The 15,273-nt window shown below is 41.5% G+C and overlaps 2 protein-coding genes across 3 annotated transcripts; one reads left to right on the forward strand and one right to left on the reverse strand.

Annotated features, from left to right (window-relative positions):
* The first annotated feature begins 205 nt into the window (after positions 1-205).
* Positions 206-3,657, forward strand: LOC134214723 (serine/threonine-protein kinase Nek8). Its single transcript, XM_062694044.1, has 7 exons — positions 206-977; positions 1,031-1,607; positions 2,145-2,262; positions 2,328-2,955; positions 3,022-3,159; positions 3,233-3,336; positions 3,394-3,657. Exons 1-7 carry the CDS (start codon positions 261-263, stop codon positions 3,506-3,508), a joined length of 2,397 nt encoding a protein of 798 aa, XP_062550028.1. The 5' UTR covers positions 206-260; the 3' UTR covers positions 3,509-3,657.
* A 2,102-nt stretch (positions 3,658-5,759) lies between these two features.
* On the reverse strand, positions 5,760-14,547 carry LOC134214724 (dnaJ homolog subfamily C member 22). 2 transcript variants are annotated; one of them, XM_062694045.1, is made up of 4 exons: positions 14,331-14,547; positions 7,103-7,718; positions 6,833-7,037; positions 5,760-6,416 (listed from the first exon to the last, which is right to left on the reverse strand). In XM_062694045.1, exons 2-4 carry the CDS (start codon positions 7,710-7,712, stop codon positions 5,936-5,938), a joined length of 1,296 nt encoding a protein of 431 aa, XP_062550029.1. In that variant the 5' UTR covers positions 7,713-7,718; positions 14,331-14,547; the 3' UTR covers positions 5,760-5,935. The 2 variants fall into 2 exon arrangements, with proteins under 2 accessions (XP_062550029.1, XP_062550030.1); XM_062694046.1 differs by lacking the exon at positions 14,331-14,547 and adding an exon at positions 14,060-14,259.
* Positions 14,548-15,273: the final 726 nt, after the last annotated feature.

Here is a 15,273-nt window from a genome sequence, read left to right on the forward strand (position 1 = left end):
GCGAGCGGCAAGTGTGAAATGAATAGAAACTGAAGATTAGCAGAGGGCCATATGAGAGAACAAACATTGTTGAAATCGCTGTTATTCCTTTTTACGAAGTTTGGCGCCAATATCGTGCACATGCGCGTCGTATACAGTGTTTGATACTATGGAAATACAATATCCCAAACATAAATTTGTTCATTATTTGTAGCTATTAAGTTCATTCAGCTTATTTCTGATTGTTTCAAACAATTTAAATTCTGATTATTTTGTCAACTATGTCACAAAAACTTACAACATTCACCACGAACAATATAAACCCTAATGCGGGTCAATCGTCAATAACGGAATTATCCACATTATCCCGATTCAACGATCTCTCCCTATCCGGGTTAAAATCCGTGAAAGAAAGTTCCCTGCACAACTCCGGTACGCCGAAAGACAGTGGCAATGAGAGTGAGAACGAAATAGAGCTCAGCGGATATCGTCGAATACGGACCGTGGGACAAGGCTCGTTCGGGGTTGCCGTTCTGTACGAGCGGAGCCTGGACGGTCAGGTGGTGGTGATGAAGCAAATCAATCTCTCCGATTTGACCAAGTCCGAGCGGGACCTGGCGATGAACGAGGTCGATGTGTTCTCAAAGCTGCACCATCCGAATATAATCGCCTATTTGGGTAGTTTCGTTCGAGGAGATTTCCTCTTCATAGAGATGGAATTCGCTGATAAGGGTACTTTAGCTCAAATATTGATCGAGAAAAGTCACGGTGAACGTTTACCGGAGCGATTTATTTTGAACATTTTTGAGCAGATTACAAGCGCGATAAACTATATGCATTCGCAGAACATTTTGCATCGCGATTTGAAGACGGCGAATGTGTTTATGAACAAGCGAGGGATTGTTAAGATCGGTGACTTCGGCATCTCGAAAATCATGAGCACAAGAATCCACGCCCAAACTGTGCTGGGCACTCCGTACTACTTCAGTCCGGAGATGGTGAGTAGAGTTGTCTGACATTATCTCGAAGCTTATCAAGCCTTTCTCTACAGTGTGAAGGCAAGGAGTATGATGAGAAAAGTGACATCTGGGCACTCGGATGTATTGTCGGCGAGATGGCATGCTTTAAAAAAGCCTTCAGTGCTACGAATTTGTCCGAGCTCGTTTCGAAGATTATGACAGCAAAGTACGTTCCACTACCGGAAGGCTACTCCAATACACTGAAGCACGTGTTGAGCCTGATGTTGAAAATAGACCCACAGGATAGACCTTCCGCTTCTGAAATCTTACAGTACTGGATCCCACATGTCTATCGGAATTTGGGAAAAACCGACGGCTTCAAGTACGTAGCAACCGATTATCATGGCAACACTAAGATGTCGCCGGAAGAGAGCCAGATTGGTATGTCTACGGCACCAGCGAACGCCTCGTTGATGGGTACTGCAACTCTAAATTACATGGAAGCGTCTACGGCCACCACCAGTAACCTGCCGTTGGTAGAACGATCGGTGCTTTATCAGCTCAAATCTTTTGGAAGTGCTACCAATTTGACCCCACTGCAACTACCTCCTACAGGAAAAATACGTCAAATTGCTACAAATGGAGATCATTTTGTAGCCGTCATGTATGGTAAGATAGGCTGAATATTTTTTGACAATCCTTTTAGTTTCATGAGTGTAGCGGTAAGGGTTGTTAAACGTTCTACGCGATATCTATACGCCATGGCTAGAGCTGCTTATGAAATTCGTTGGGTAACGTCGACATTTTTTAATTACTTTATTAAAGTGTTTTTTTTTGTGTAATACATAGGTTCATCACTGTAAATTTATGTTTTGGTTTCAACGCTTTCCATCCCATCAGTGGAACAGCAAAAAAGTTCTAAGCTCAAGGATAGCTTTGAGTACTGTAGAGTAGATGGTCTAAGAAAATTGTAATGTCTCTATAATGTGATATTACAATGTCCCGTAGAACTATTTCATCTCGAATGTTCGGTTGAGACCCCCAAAATTGTTCCGATGAGCATGTAGAACCTAGAGATCTGATCTCGAGGGTAATTGTGGGTACCGGAGTTGTTAAATTTTGTCTCAACCTAAAATTTACATTTATAAGTTAATTGTTCGATAAGATAAATTGATCCAAACACGATTTCAAATTACTGAATTGCAGATGGCTCTGTGTACACCTGGGGTGAAGGAAACAAGGGTCAACTGGGCCACAACGCCTTGGAAACGTGGCGCCATTATCCCACCAGGGTAGATGCAATACGACGGTACACCGTGGTTGGGTAAGATCAAACAACGCTTTCGTATGAGTAAATGTTTATTCCGCAAGCCGCTCCACCGATTTCAGGGCAGCTACGGGAAACGGTTTCACCTTGTTCTGGACAGATCTAGGGGTGGTCCTAAGTTGCGGTGATAATTCGGCTGGATGTCTGGGCCATGGCGATCGAATATCGCTTCTGGTTCCAAAGATAGTTCAAAAGTTAAATAATATTTGCATAAGGCAGGTGGCTTGTGGTTCTCAGCACGTGGTCGCTCTCTCCGATGGTGGCAATTTGTATACCTGGGGTTCAAGCAATGATGGTGCCCTGGGCCTTGGGAAACAGATACTAGTCAGTACCGAACCTCGACGCTTAATCATTTCACAAATGATACAGGATATTCGGAGGATCTGCTGTGGTCCGGATTGTACGATTATTTTGACCGAAGGTGGAACGTGTTACTGCTGTGGCAGCAATAGATATAACCGACTGGGATTTGGAACCAGAATTGTCCAAATTACGGCTTTACAAAGGGTTACGTTTGTCAATGAGAAAATAATTGATGTTAGTGTTGCTGAAACTTTTGGAGCATATTTGATCGATGGAGGCTACGTCATCACTGCAGGGGACAATAGAAATGGACAACGTGGGCTGGGACAGACGGATGAGACGGGGGATCCTACTTTACTGAAGAACTTATTGCCACGTTTTATCACGGTGAGATATCTATAATCAATTATACATACATGATATTGGGGTATTACAGAAATCATTCTATTTTAGAGAATTAGGTGCTATTCAACATATGTAGTGGCAACATCAGACGACAATTGTGTGTTGTTTTGGGGTACAAGATTAGGAATACCGGAAACTGGTCATAACTCAACATTGGATGCTGCAAATAACAATCATCCCAACAAAGTATGTAAAATCTCAAACAGATGAGACTTACACCATCGGAAATGTTTTCTAATAAAGCTCCTTCTACGCACAGGTACCGGACAATTCATCAATTGAAAATAACACAGCTGCATTCACAAACTTTCTGACATCTGTTTATAAATACGAGACAATATTGGACCCTATAGATATTCTGGCGTAGGTATTTTAACAAATTGCTAACAAATCGGTTTATCAGATTTGGCTTTCTTCCAGTCTTTACTCCTCGAAGCAACAACAGGACAAAGGCAGTTATGTCAAGCTAATGGATGTTCATCCCTTGATGCATAGCACTCTGATTGTGGTGGATACCACGTGCCCTCTTGTTTAGATACGTGAAGTTGAAAGCTTTCCAAAAATCAGTGAATGTAACAGTGATAAAAGTTCAAAAGTTTGAATATGTTTTACTTCTAAGATTTGAATATAATCTGTGTGCATTGGTAAGGAGATGATTCAACTTTTCAGTGAATAAATGTTTCTGGTTCGAATATGGTTTAAAATGTCTAGTACGACGGTCCTGTTGACCCGAATGCGAACACCCGGAGCGCAGCTACCTCGAAAGCCATTACCCATTATGGGTCAATATCCCGTAAGGGACACTTTCCGCTTCTGACTTTGAATAGAAGGACACAGCTCTGAACTTAGGATAAAGCTGACAAATTATACAGGCCCTAGGCTGGCTCGTCTGCGGAGAAATTTGTGTTATACACGTGGCTATCTTCGCAGCAACAACGTGTTATCCGGCATCCACTGAGTTCGTGAACAACAAGAATGCGAAATAGTACCTACCTGGGTACCTGGTTGGCTACAGCGTCGTTACACCTATGCCTGGCGTATTGTAAAGCTCCAAAATCGTCTTGGACAATTTTCCTCCAGTTTCGTTCAGGGTCCCCAGGTCCGATTCCACCGCGTGCATCCAGCGTGTGCGTGGCCTTCCACGAAGTCGCCGGCCTCTATCTGGCTCTCTGTTGAATATTGTTTTCGTTATTCTTTCTTCCGACATTCGCACTAAGTGACCAGCCCACTGATACGATTCACAATATTTTCTTCTTTGTATACTTGATACAGCTCATGATTCATGCGTCTGCGCCACACACCATTTTCTAGTTTTCCTCCGAGTATTGTACGCAGCACTTTTCGCTCGAAAACCCCGAAAGCTCTCCGGTCCGCCTCTTTCAACGTCCATGCTTCATGTCCATCAAGGGCCACTGGTAGAATCAAAATTTTGTATAGAGCAAATTTCGTTTCCGTCTGCATGTTGCGGGATCTAAGCTGGTTATGTAATCCATAAAAGGCAACAATACATCTTTTCACTTCACACAAGCGTTCCAAGGTAAACAAATTCTACAACAACTTCAAACACATCCCGATCAAGCACCAACACCACTAGGTCTTCCTCTATCTCTACCTGCCACAATGTACTTTGTCTTGGTAGAGTTGATGGTTAAGCCTATCCTCGCCGTCTCCCTATTCAGTGGGACAAAAGTCTCTACTACTGCTCTGCGATCGATTCCAATGAGGTCGATGCCGTCCGCAAAGCACAGGAGCATATACGACCGTGTGATGACAGTGCCGTTCTTCTGCACGCCAGATCTCCTAATAGCATCCTCGAGTGCAATGTTGAACAATAAATTCGAAAGTGCATCACCCTGCTTCAATCCATCTAAGATCACAAACGAGGTTGACACTTCGTCTGCAATCCGTGTACTTGATTTCAAGCCATCCAGCGTTGCACATATCTGTCTAATCAGTCTCGCCGGAAAACCATGTTCGGAAATTATCTGCCTTAGCTCATTTCTTTTCACTGAATCGTACGCTGCTTTGAAATCAATGAACAGATGGTAAGTCTGCAAATTGTACTCCCTGAATTTATCAAGGATCATCCGCAGGCTAAACATCTGATCTGTCGTTGATCGGCCCTCACGAAAACCTGCCTGGTATTCGCCGACGAAGGACTCCTCTAGCGGTCTCAGTCTGTTAAACAGGATACGCGAAAGGATTTTGTACGCCGAGTTCAAAAGGGTGATCCCTCTGTAATTGGCACGCTGTAGTCTGTGCCCTTTCTTATAGATTGGACATATGAGGCCATCCAACCACAACCAGCCGGCAGGCAGTTCTTCATCCTCCCATATTTTCTGGATAATATGGTGGATTGATTGCGAATGCGAATGCGAAACAGTGCGAAGTACAATATCCAGTTGAAGAGCAGCTGAAGAGATCGTTCCACAAACACTACGTTGGTGACTCCTTGGAGAGCAGTTGCCAACAGTCAGTAAGACCCGGATTCCGCCCTCAACATGGTCTTGCTTTCAAGCTACGAATATTACCGCACGACTGAGGAAGGCCTTGTAATAGTAATATGAATGAAGTATCGTTTAACTTATCAAGGGATTTACGGCACTGCCTCTGCATAGCAATGAAAATGAATAAAATGCCTACACGATCTGTAGTAGTAATATTGGATTGAGATGTGAGTGACCACGCGAAGGGGGGGGGGGGGCTTGTGTTGTTTAGCTGGAATACAACCAATGCGGAATTTCGTTCTTTTAAGGTATTCTTTCCAAATTTAAGTACACGCAAACGATAGTACATTATGCCTAATAGGGCTAAGTTTATTATTTTAGAATTCAAAGCTGCAAAGAATTGTGTTGTTTAAATATTCATGAATATTTACAGTTTGTATAGAAACAAGATCTTTGTAATCAGATTTCAGTCAGTCAGATAATAATACTTTGAACTTAAGTTCATACACGTCCACTTACAAATCATCATTAGGCTTCTTATTCCGCTGCCGTCTCTTGGATTTGATCTTGCTCAACACCTCATAGGCGCTCTGAATTTCCATGAATTTTTCCTGCGCCGCCAGTCGTAATTTTTCGTCCTTTACCTTATCCGGATGGTGCTCGCGGGATAGCTTACGCCACGCCGAAGTGATTTCGGTCTGCGAAGCCGTCGGACTTACTCCGAGAACCTTATAGGAATTTTGTTCTCCGTCGGCATCCATAGAGTCTATGAGCTGCTTCCAAACCTCTGCCCACCCGTTGGTTTGGGCAAAATGAATCAATTCGGAGAAGGTCTGCTTCAAGTCCGTCCACCATGGGGATTTGATAAAGTTGTGAATCGCTTCATGTACCGGGACTTCATCGCCGTCGGAATCGGTGATGGTGCCGTTGAAATAAAAGAAGCAGCCCCATAGAGACAGGTACAGCAACACACAGGGGATGATAATGGCGGCACGTCTATCAGGGGTAGATAAGAATAATATTAACTTGGAAAACATGAATGATTAATATTTGGATGGATATCTGCTAAACCGAAATAAGCGCAAAGCATATACCTATTGATTGACTAATCTACATTGCTCAATGTCCACTAGCTATAGCACTAGAGCGCTAATAACGCTTATTATAGTAAAAAGTCACACATATAGTGTATTTAGTGCTCGTTGTGCGTTTTGGCTAACGGACATAGATCGAAGTAGTGTTAAACAAAATTGTAGCAAAATTCAGCTCCTTCAATAAGTTATTTGCACACGTGTAAAGCTCATACTTAATGATCGTCCGATGCCTCTTAATTTGAGGCAATAATATATAATATTTTATGAATTAACCTTTTCTTAGTTGACTGTGTGTCGAGGTTTGCCTTCATAACTTACTTGAAAAGTGTTTTGCGTTTAGGAACTTTCTTATTCCATTCCTTAGAGAAATGGTCGAAAGCAAACGCTGAGCATACAGCCATAATTGTAAACCAATATGCTTCGTCAAACACGAAGTATCGCAGCGGATAGGCAACATAAGATGCGACTAAACAGTGCCAAAACACACCTTTTTCACGACCCATGTTTCCTACCGTCCAAACACCTGGAATTTGAAAACATTAATTGACTTTTGTTACTATCCTCAAGCGTATCTACGTTTACACTTACCGATCGCCACTCCAAGCGGGATCAACCAATGCAGGAAGCTCCAATCCACTCCACCGAAAACCTCCTGAGGTATTGCGATCATAATCACTTGACCGAATAGATATCCCACCATGACGGCGAACAGGAATCGCGGCGTTTGAAACGGTGGCTTTTCATTCTTACTTAGCTTCTCGTTGAATTCTTCCACAAACCGGGGGTCCTCATTGGCATCCCTCACCATCGCCGGAATTTGATAGCTCTCCGACAGCCATCCAATGCCAAAATATCCACCCAGCGTGCACCACCAAACGAATGCCCGCCGGTCCTGGTGCAGATAAAGGTGATGCAGTCCCAGGAAGCCGCCAAACAGCCACAGAATGTACGTCACCAGGACTGATTTTTGCGGGGGGCGCTCATGGACCGATGCAGTACCGACCAGAGGCTCGCCAAACCAATTATTCAGCTTTTCCTCCTTGCTTTTGCGTTTTACTAGTTTCTGGGGCTTGACTTCTTTTGATTGTAGAGCAGATTTTCGTTTAACATCGGGGGATGATTTCTTAGTGGAACCAGCTGGAGATGATCTTTTCTTCGAGCCGGCGGAATCCATCGAAGGGGATAGTTTCTCGCCCATTGCTTACTGTAGGAAGAAAAAACGAATTAAGCTTGAACGATGTGGAATAAATATTTATCCAATTGTTATCGGCTGTGTCAACAGTTTTAATAAACACATGCGGTCTTTATATATAGAGAAAGGCTTAGTTCGCGACAAAATCCGAACAGACTATGTGCTTGATTGAGGCCTTTACTGCCGGTGGACGCATAGTAGTCCCATGTATGAACATATAAAGATAATTCCGACAAATATGAGACAATTATGCATCCACCGGCAGCCTATTATAATAATAAAAATATTAAAAAGTAGATTCTAATGATTTGATGAGAAATATCTAATCTTATTGAAAAAAAAAATTCTAGCCTTAAATATCTTTTAAAATTAGTTTACCTATATTGTAATACTAGCTTTATGTGCTCGGCTTTGCACGAGATTAAAAAGTAAATTATGCAACTCAAATGTCTTATTGCGTGCTGCACATAAGTAGAAAAATGGACAGGAAGATATAGATCGATATATAGATGCAACTTTGCGTGTACACTGTGATCAGATTCGCAATAGGGTGGCGATTTGTCTTTTTGTCTTAAGCCTCTTGGCCTAATGCTGTTTAGTTCAATGCTGCAATAGGTTGAAAACGCCACTCTCGAGCTGAATGCAAAGATGACAAGAAGCAACAAGATACCCGACTTCTATGATTTAACGGAGACACGATAAGCGCCGCGAGTGAACAAAAACCGAACTAATACACTGTTAATTTTAATCGATCATCTTCTGAAGAAATGTCAATAAAATAAAACAATAACAGCTGAGCCATTGCACCAAGCAAACAACTTACACAAGGCAATGGTCAAAAACAGTTTCTTTAAAACTGAACTGGCAAGCTGTGTCTTATTTTCATTTGATGAAGTGCGTATATGTATTAAATTATGTTTAAAGATGTGAGACCCTGGATCGAGTTTTGTTATAACCGGGTATCAATAAGAGCAGTAAAATCTGCTCAAACATTTCTCCAACTCTGCTTCTTCAAATCACAGAAATAAATTTCAAGGGTATGTTTATAAGAACAATGATAACAAAGTCTAGCTATGAAATCCATTTTGGCTTAAGGCGTTTTACAGCTCCATCGCTGTTCCCGGCTAAACCAGCAGCAATAATATCAACTCCGATGGAAATAGATGTTAAATCGATCGAATATGCAAATCCATTGGATTTAGACCACGACTATGAGGATAACGAAATTGATGTTGCTGGAGAAGTTGAATTGGGAAATGTCGACATCGATCAGCAAATATACCTAACTAACGAAAATCCAAGGAATCTCGCGAGAAGCATTTGGCCCATGATCATGATTACGCATTGGATGTGGAGCGAGTTATAAATTCTATGGAGCGACATGTTATCGTGGAGGAGTAGAACAGAGTTTAAAAAAAAAGCTACAAGAAAAATATGTCTAAACATAAGTCACGAATCAATCTCGTTTCAGGAAAAAAAAACTACAAATACTGATGGTGTTGCCGTGTAACTGTTACTGACGTTACTGACACGATAAACAAAAACCTTCAAAAATAATATTAATGGTTGAGTTTTTGTGCAACAGATGGAAGCACTTTCATTGATTTCAGTGTCTCCGGTGAAAAGTTTCGAACTCGGTTATCTTGTTGCTTCTTGCCATCTTTGCTGAATGTTACATACACACTTAAATCATTTCACAGATTTCGGTGAATTTTGCTTCAATTCACCGAAATCTCACCAGCAGATTAGTTCGATAATTTTATTTCACCGATTTTCTGCGGTATTTTCCTTTGTTCAACTGTGAAAACCACAAAAAAACCTAAAATTTTTACCGAACAGTTCTGCTGTTGAGATTTCGGTGAAATTTCACAGAAATCTGCGATTTATTTTAAGTGTGTATGCTCCTTCTATGATCCTCTTTCCTTTCTTCTTTATTTCTACCTCTCTTCTAACTTTTTCGTATTTCTCTATTTCTTCTCCTTTTTTCTTCCTTCTTCCTTGCTTTTTCCTTCTTTCATTAATTTTTATCCTTCGCCTCTGTCCTTCCTTTTTTCTCGTTTTTTCTTCCGACTTTCTGCTTATTTCTTCCATTTTTTTTCCTAATTTGTCCTTCTTTCTCCTTCTTCAATCTCCCTTATTCTTACTTCTTTCGTTTTTTTCCTATTATATTTTCTACTTTTTCTTTTATCATCTGTCTTCTTCATTGCACAATGGTCGGTTTCGTCAAATTTCACGACATAAATCGATAACTCGAAAACCATCAGTGCTAGAGTTTTGACGTCTTCAGAAGAAATGATCTGCAAGAAGAGATCTATTTTTGTTGTAAATTGCCATTAGGGTGGCCCTTTTGTGAAATTTTTTTGGGGATTTATTTTTTTAATCATTTAAGTTAGGAGATCATTTTATTCTACAAAGTTATAGAGAATTTAATTCTAAGCATTTTTGCTTAATAAACATTTATTTTATCTCATATAGGTAATGTTTTATGACAAAATTACTTAATTTAGATAGGGTGGTCCCGAAAAAAATCAATTCAAAATATTTTCAAAAACTGTCTTAGCATCGCTTCACGGTCTTTGGATAGCGCATCTTTTGGTTGGTCGATCAAGGAGGTTGAAAGTTACGCTGAATTGTCCGTTTTCTGATATCAGACCACAATATCAATATTTCACACTGAAATATCATAAGAAGATCAAGTTATTTATTTATTACCAGAGGCCGGAGTGGCATTAAAGTCTTCTCCATTCCGCTCGGTCCATGCCTGCACTTCGCCAACCACGCAGTCTGCGGAGGGTCCGCAAATCGTCCTCCACCTGATCGATCCACCTTGCCCGCTATGCACCTCGCCTTCTTGTTCCCGTCGGATCGTTGTCGAGAACCATTTTCACCGGATTACTGTGCGACATTCTGGCTACGGCCCACCGCAGCCTTCCGATTTTCGCGGTGTGAACGATGGATGGTTCTACAAACAGCTGATGCAACTCGTGGATCATTCGCCTCCTCCACGTACCGTCCGCCATCTGCACCCCACCATAGATGGTACGCAGCACTTTGCTTTCGAGAGATCCCAGTGCGCATTGGTCCTCCTCGAGCATCGTCCAGGTCTCGTGTCCGTAGAGAACTACCGGTCTAATGAGCGTTTTGTAGATAGTCAGTTTGATACGGCGGCGAACTCTAATCGATCGGAGCATTTTGCGGAGTTCAAAGTACGTACGATTTACTGCCATGATGCGTCTCCGATTTTCTCTGCTGGTATCGTTATCGGCGGTCACCAGTGAGCCCAAGAACACACATTCTTCAACCACCTCGATTTCGTCACCACCGATGGAAACTCGTGGTGGGAGGCTTACATTGACCTCTCTTGAGCTTCTTCCTATCATGTACTTCGTCTTCGACGTGTTGATGACTAGTCCAATCCGTTTAGCTTCGCTTTTCAGTCTGATGTAGGCTTCCTCCATCCTCTCAAAGTTACGTGCCATGATATCAATGTCGTCGGCGAAACAAAATAACTGGACGGACTGCGTGAAAATTGTACCACTCGTGTCAATCCAGTGGCGTTTCCCTAACCTCAATCTACCTGTGCACTGAGTTTAAATTTAATGAATTGGTGTGCGGAAATGCCTAGAATAACTAGATTTTGATTAGTATAAACGACTCTGATAATTTTCTTTTCCATTTGAGCTGTCAAAATATCAAAATTTTCACTTTTTGGGTCAGTGCACAGGTAAAAAGTGAGGTTACGCTACGCCACTGAGTCAATCCCTGCCCTTCGTATTACTCTCTCCAAAGCGATGTTGAATGACAGACACGAACGACCATCACCTTGCCGTTTCAAAGGGACTCGAGAATGCCCCTGAAACTCGAACTACGCACATCACCCGATCAATCGTCAACTTGATCAACCGTATCAGTTATCCGGAAATCCGTTTTCGTGCATTAGCTGCCATAGCTGGTCCCGATCGATTGTTTCATATGCGGCTTTAAAGTCGATAAATAGATGCTATGTGGGCACGTTGTATACGCGGCATTTCTGCAATACCTGACGTACGCTAGGTCTGTGGTAGAGCGTCCACCCATAAATCCCGCCTGGTACTGCCCCGCGAACTCTCTTGCAATTGGTGTTAGTCGGCGGCCTAAAATTTGGGAGAGTACTTTGTAGGCGGCGTTCAGCAATGTGATTGCGCATTAGTTGCTACAATCCAGCGTATCGCCCTTTTTGTAGATGGGACACACGACACCTTCCATCCACTCCTGCGGCAGAACCTTATCCTCCCAAACCTTGGTAATTATCCAGTGCAGCACTCTAGCCAGTGCCTCACCACCGTGTTAAAACAGCTCTCCTGGTAGTTGGTCAACTCCAGGGGCTTTGTTGTTTTTCAGCCGGCCGATCTCCTCCTGGATTTCCTGGAGATTCGGAGCCGGAAGTCGCATGTCCTGCGCGCGTGCTCATAGGTTCATTACCATACCGCCACCGTTGTCTGCCATATCGCCATTCAGGTGCTCTTCGTAGTGCTGCCGCCACCTTTGGATCACCTCACGCTCGTTTGTAAGAAGGTTCCCGTTTATGTCCTTACACATATCGGGCTGTGGCACGTGGCCCTTACGTGAACGGTTCAACTTCTCATAGGACTTTCGTGAGTTATTAGCGCGGTCATATACTATCATCAATAAGAAATCTATAAATGCCCTACATTTGCTTGAGTAAAGTAATTCTAATTATGTATTTAATTATTAGTTTTATTTCCAGAAGTTTTGAATAAACAGAATGCTAATAATTCTACACACCATGGAAGTTGTCGTTTCCAATATCAATACCTATATAATCAATATCCATAGATCCAAAAGTTAAATGTAAATACATTACGTTTATACAAGTCCTGCGTCTACTCGCAGTTATGTTGAAAACATTACCCATTGCTTTTTTTCAAAATTGAAAATAGTCCAAAAACACTAAATCGACTTGAGCCACCTAAAAGATATTTTAGTTACCATTTAGTTACCATTAGATTGTCGCTGTCGTCGCTGTCCGGAACATCTTTTGCTGGCGAGGATAGGGGATCTAAATGTTAATGAAGGAAAAATACATACGATTTGACAGTTAGGTACCACGGGTACCACACATGTTTCGGACAGCAGAACAAAGGGAACCGAAGCGACAATCTTTATCTGGTAACTAAAATATCTTTTAGCCACCTCGAAATTTTATCCGAATGGGCTGAAAATTTGACTGGAGGCTTATTTTAGCATAAGAATTGCTATTCTGTTCTGATCGTCCGGTTAATTTTTTGCTACTGTTTTGAAAACATGAAGAGGTCTAATAGGCATATGCTAGGATCGGTAAAAAGAGCTTTTATAGCGCATGCAAGATATATGTCGAAATGCCCAAGAAAGTCATCAACACCGCTAGGTTGATTAATCAGGGTTTTTTGTTTATTTTCAAAATAATAGCATGCATAAAACAGCAAACAACAAATATTGTTTTAATAATGTTGTCATTTTCCAATCATTACGAGGTATAGAAAGTAAAAACCACATTTTTCAAGAAAACTTTAACTGCAGCGTTCTTAGTAAAGCGCAAATGTGCGCAAGCAAATCACTCAATGTACTAAGCGGTACTAGGGTTATGCTTCATGGTTATGTTACATTGGGCATAATGTTTGCGTGACCAATACTTAGTGAATAATTAGTATAATGATAGTTTTTCTATTACAACTTTTGGTATAAATCTTCAGGAGAAACACAAAACGTTAATTCCATCGATTTCAAAATATGCAATAACAGGTGGGTCGCAAGTGAAATGATATGCTGCTTGGTGGGTCGCATACTCAAAAAGTTGGAGAATCTCTTCCATAGAGCATCGAAGTCCATCTGATCAGGGTTCTTATTGTATTCATCTTGCATCTGATTTGATTACAGCAAAGAACTATAGTAGTACATATTTCCAGCTTCCACTTTTCCACATTTGCGATTTAAGCGTAACTCAATTTATAAACAAACATTGTTTTATGGATTCCATAGAATGCAACCGTTTTCCTTCAAAAATAATTCCCTTCGCCTGATTAGAGGAAAGCTTATTCTGTCGGATACATACCGTTGTTTTCTCAGGAAACGATTATTTCAGCAGGAATTCGCCAATCAATGTATGTTGACAAAATCATGTAAGTCCAAATGGCAGATCGTTCCCAATATATATTGTCCTTTTTCAAGTTTTGCTCAAATCTACTTTCGATTTCAAGATCACAAAACGCATTATTTTTTTACCAGTCTCTAATTCCGAAATACAAAACATTCGAGCCATCAATTTCATTCACATAGTCAAGTCACATTCATACCTTTTCACAACTTTCACTTACTCGATCGAGAAGCAAAACTATGTCAGCGGAGTAATCGCGTCACCAAACTCTCCGTCTACAACTGCTTTTTCTGTGCAGAAATCACGTTTAATCTTATCATTTTCTACACACAGACTTTCATAAAATGAACAGTAATCACTCTTGAACCGTTTTATTCTTACTACCTGAGTGATCTACATCAACCCAGCAGAATTACACGCAAAGACACAAAGATACCGACCGGATACCGTTATGCTTCTTTGAATGATTCAGTACGGTGTTTCTTGCTTACCGATTTGTTCTTCGTTCAATGATACTCAACGATGAAAACTTAGTTGTTAACTGGAAAAGAAATCACTTTATTCACTTCACATCACCTGAAATCAATAAAGCTTAGATTTTCCACCGTTCAAACAAAACTAAAATGCTTAGAAGTGACTTTCTTTTGCGATAAGAAAACTGCACCGATCTCGCTCTTTGTGCTCACTGCTAAAGACTGGCTACCGACCGCTCCGCTGGCTGCGAGACAGAACCAAGATGTAACCGACGCAAAAAAAAGCAAAAAAGTTGAGAGCGAGAAACGATCAACCAACGCATGATCGCAACGTCAGTGGCTCTCTTTTTCCAGTTTTTATTTTGTTAGATGCTTTCTTCGCGCAGCGCAGCGTTTCTTTCGCAAAAGTTTATGAAAGGGAATAGGGGCAATATGGACACTCTGTCGCCGTTGGTATGGAAGCGTAAATAGAACATTGCCTGCAGCGACCCAACGATAGAATCGCGGCGACTAGTTGTCGCCGTCACGGCGATGAAATCGCTTAGGTCTGGGGGAGCCTTTAAGTGATTCAAATTGAAAGTATTTCGGAGTTTATTTGTTTATTTGTTTATATGATACATCAACAGGCTGTATTGGCCCCAATGATGCTTACTTATAATTAATTACAAAATTCGAAATTACATTATATGGTCAAGTATCATTATCAACTATTGCTAAAAAAAAGAACTGAACCTTTCGCGAATTAGTTGACGGAGATGCAACTCTGTTTGAAGACCGCCAATAGCACCGAACATACCGTAGTTCGTTCGATGCATTTGAGACCTGAACATCGAACTATTCCTAAGGGATCGGGGTTGCACGTGGTAGTTAATTTGTTCCAGAAGAGAAGGGCAGTCGAGTCGTCCTTGTAGTAGATCTGCTATCAGTAATGCCCTCGTTGTGCTTCGGCGGACGGAAAGGG

Source organism: Armigeres subalbatus, chromosome 2, assembly GCF_024139115.2.
Source record: "Armigeres subalbatus isolate Guangzhou_Male chromosome 2, GZ_Asu_2, whole genome shotgun sequence".
Lineage (NCBI taxonomy): Eukaryota > Metazoa > Arthropoda > Insecta > Diptera > Culicidae > Armigeres > Armigeres subalbatus.